At 30.9% G+C, this 2,385-nt stretch overlaps 1 protein-coding gene across 1 annotated transcript in view; it reads right to left on the bottom strand.

Moving 5' to 3' along the window:
- The window catches only part of LOC108685743, a 38,052-nt gene that overhangs the window by 3,961 nt on the left and 31,706 nt on the right, over window positions 1-2,385 (bottom strand). The window contains exon 4 of the mRNA XM_018190706.1: window positions 2,055-2,116. Coding sequence (XP_018046195.1) covers window positions 2,055-2,116 — 62 coding nt within the window. The remainder of the gene's footprint in view (window positions 1-2,054; window positions 2,117-2,385) is intronic.

Below are 2,385 nucleotides of genomic sequence, written 5' to 3'. Positions count from 1 at the left end.
ATATATATATATATATATATATAAGGAAAATTAATTTTTAATGTACATACGATTTATTTCTCGTTATTTATTCACAATGCTCTCTAATAAAATGATACACATAATGATGGGTGATAGTCATATTATAGAAGCATGCGAAGCATATTGTCTTTCTATACCATGCGCATCGAATAAACGTTATCATGCCACAATCACACTTACTAATCATATTTCCATTAAAACACACGTCATTAAAAAAAGCGCAACTATTCATTTTTTAAATATCTATCGATTCCCCCAGGTTTGAAAACGATCCATCGTCGTGACCTAAAATCACGATTTTCTCAAAAAATACGCAGAGGTGCAATTTATTGCTTTACAGGGATTATTTTTTTAATGCTCTAGAATAACTATGCAAAAACTAATCAAAATCCGTGAAATACTTGTGAGTCTCTCTTTGTCAGATGTGACTGTGCGCCGAAATATTCGGACTTTCAAATCAATCTGAGACTAATAATTTAAGATATGATTAATAAGATTTTCCAAAATATTTTCACTTCATTATAAAACATTTTTATTGCATTATATCTTGTAGAATACCATATTTACTTTATACAAAATTAATAATTTTTAATTGTATCGTTCAACTTCGGCCTTCGTCTCAAGATTTGGCCAACTCTTCTTCTACCACCATGATAACCACCATGATAACCACGATTATCGCTACCTCGATCATCGCCATCTTGACCATCGCCACCTTCTACATCATTGCAGTCATCACCATTCTGTTGTACATAAAAAATATATTTATAAAAATAAATATGTTGTAAACAAAAATAAATATAATAGAGAAAGAAAAAAAATATTAAGAATATACCGGATATCTGGAAATTATCAGTATTTTTTTCTATCCACAGATAACCGAATATGTTATTTATATAATAGGTAAATATAACATATTCTGTTGTTGCTCCAAAAGATCTCATAATGCTTCTGCTCTTTTTGTTGCTGAAGCATTTCCTTTAACATATGCTGTTTGTTTTCGATAGGAGTATCATTCTCCAAGAGCATACGCTCAGCCTCTGTAATTTCTTCAGAAAAGACCAAAGAATAAAAATTGTAAGCCGACGTGATTTTCATGTCAAAATGACGACAAAGAGACTACTGCATAACAGAATATGATAATCGCCCGAAATAAAGAATTCTACAAACTTATCATAACATTATAATAAAAATAAAAAAATTCTTACGAAATATGCGTTTAAAACTTATGTAATACTTACTGTAGACACTATTTCAGACAAGATGCACATCATCATTGTGTATTGTCACAATTATGGGATCAGAAAGGTGAAGCATTGCACAAGACGGGGTAGGAATGGGCGAATTTCGATCACTAAAACGCAACCGGCAATGCATGGCAATTCAAGATCACATTGGCCATTCATGATCACGTACATAGGAAAGAACGGTAGTAGTTTAGGGCCAAAATTTGCCTGTGATGAAAACGTATAAAATCGGTCAATCTTTATAGATTGGACGTGTTGAACTTGAGCTATCGATCTCAATGAATTATTTTTTTTTAATCATTCCTGCGTCCGGAAATAAAATCTAAAAATTCTGGTGTAAAATTCTTAAGACTATTGACGATTAAAAAAAAAAAAAATTCATTGAGATCATGTATCCGCAGGTACACGATCTCAACGAATTACTTTATTTTAATCGTTAGTAGTTTCAGGAATTTTATTCGCACTTTTAGATTTTCGTTTAAAATGCCTGGACATATGTAGGAAATTTTCAATCATATGTATGAGCAATCGATTGTCTGTTACATGGACTTACATTTAATTTTCGCTCCACGAAACACTCCAAATTTCATTCACATAAATTAAGTTAATTTTATCTTTTTTATATATTATATATTATACACATTATTTTACTTTTGACCAAAAACTCATAGCAAAATTTGATCTCTATTATTATTTCATTGTCGAAGTACTTTCGAAAACTATTTCCGTATCACGTTACCAAAGTTATCAACAAGATGATCTTTCAAGAACGACAAATCTACTTACGTAAATAGGAACCGTCTAAATCTTTAAACTCGCATCTTTGTCCGATATATCCATGAGCGCATCTGCGAAGCAAAAATTACAAAATTAGGTAACTATATATTAATTAAAGTTATCGAAATATCACAAATGGATGGTTTGTATGCTTTTCTTTTTGTAATTTGAATAAGATAAACGTTCCAATGACTGGACATATACCTATGTCTGGACACTTACACATAATAGGAAATTTTTGCAAAAACGTGAATCCAGATATGGTGAACACTAAAGTCACGTTATCCTTTTCTTAAGTAGTTGTTAAGAAGAAGATAACCTGATCTTAGCGTTCACTATT

The sequence above is a fragment of the Atta colombica genome, unplaced genomic scaffold (genome assembly GCF_001594045.1).
Source record: "Atta colombica isolate Treedump-2 unplaced genomic scaffold, Acol1.0 scaffold155, whole genome shotgun sequence".
Classification (NCBI taxonomy): Eukaryota; Metazoa; Arthropoda; class Insecta; order Hymenoptera; family Formicidae; genus Atta; species Atta colombica.
Note: the sequence above shows the minus strand (reverse complement) of the source record. Positions and strands in the feature narration are given on the sequence as shown.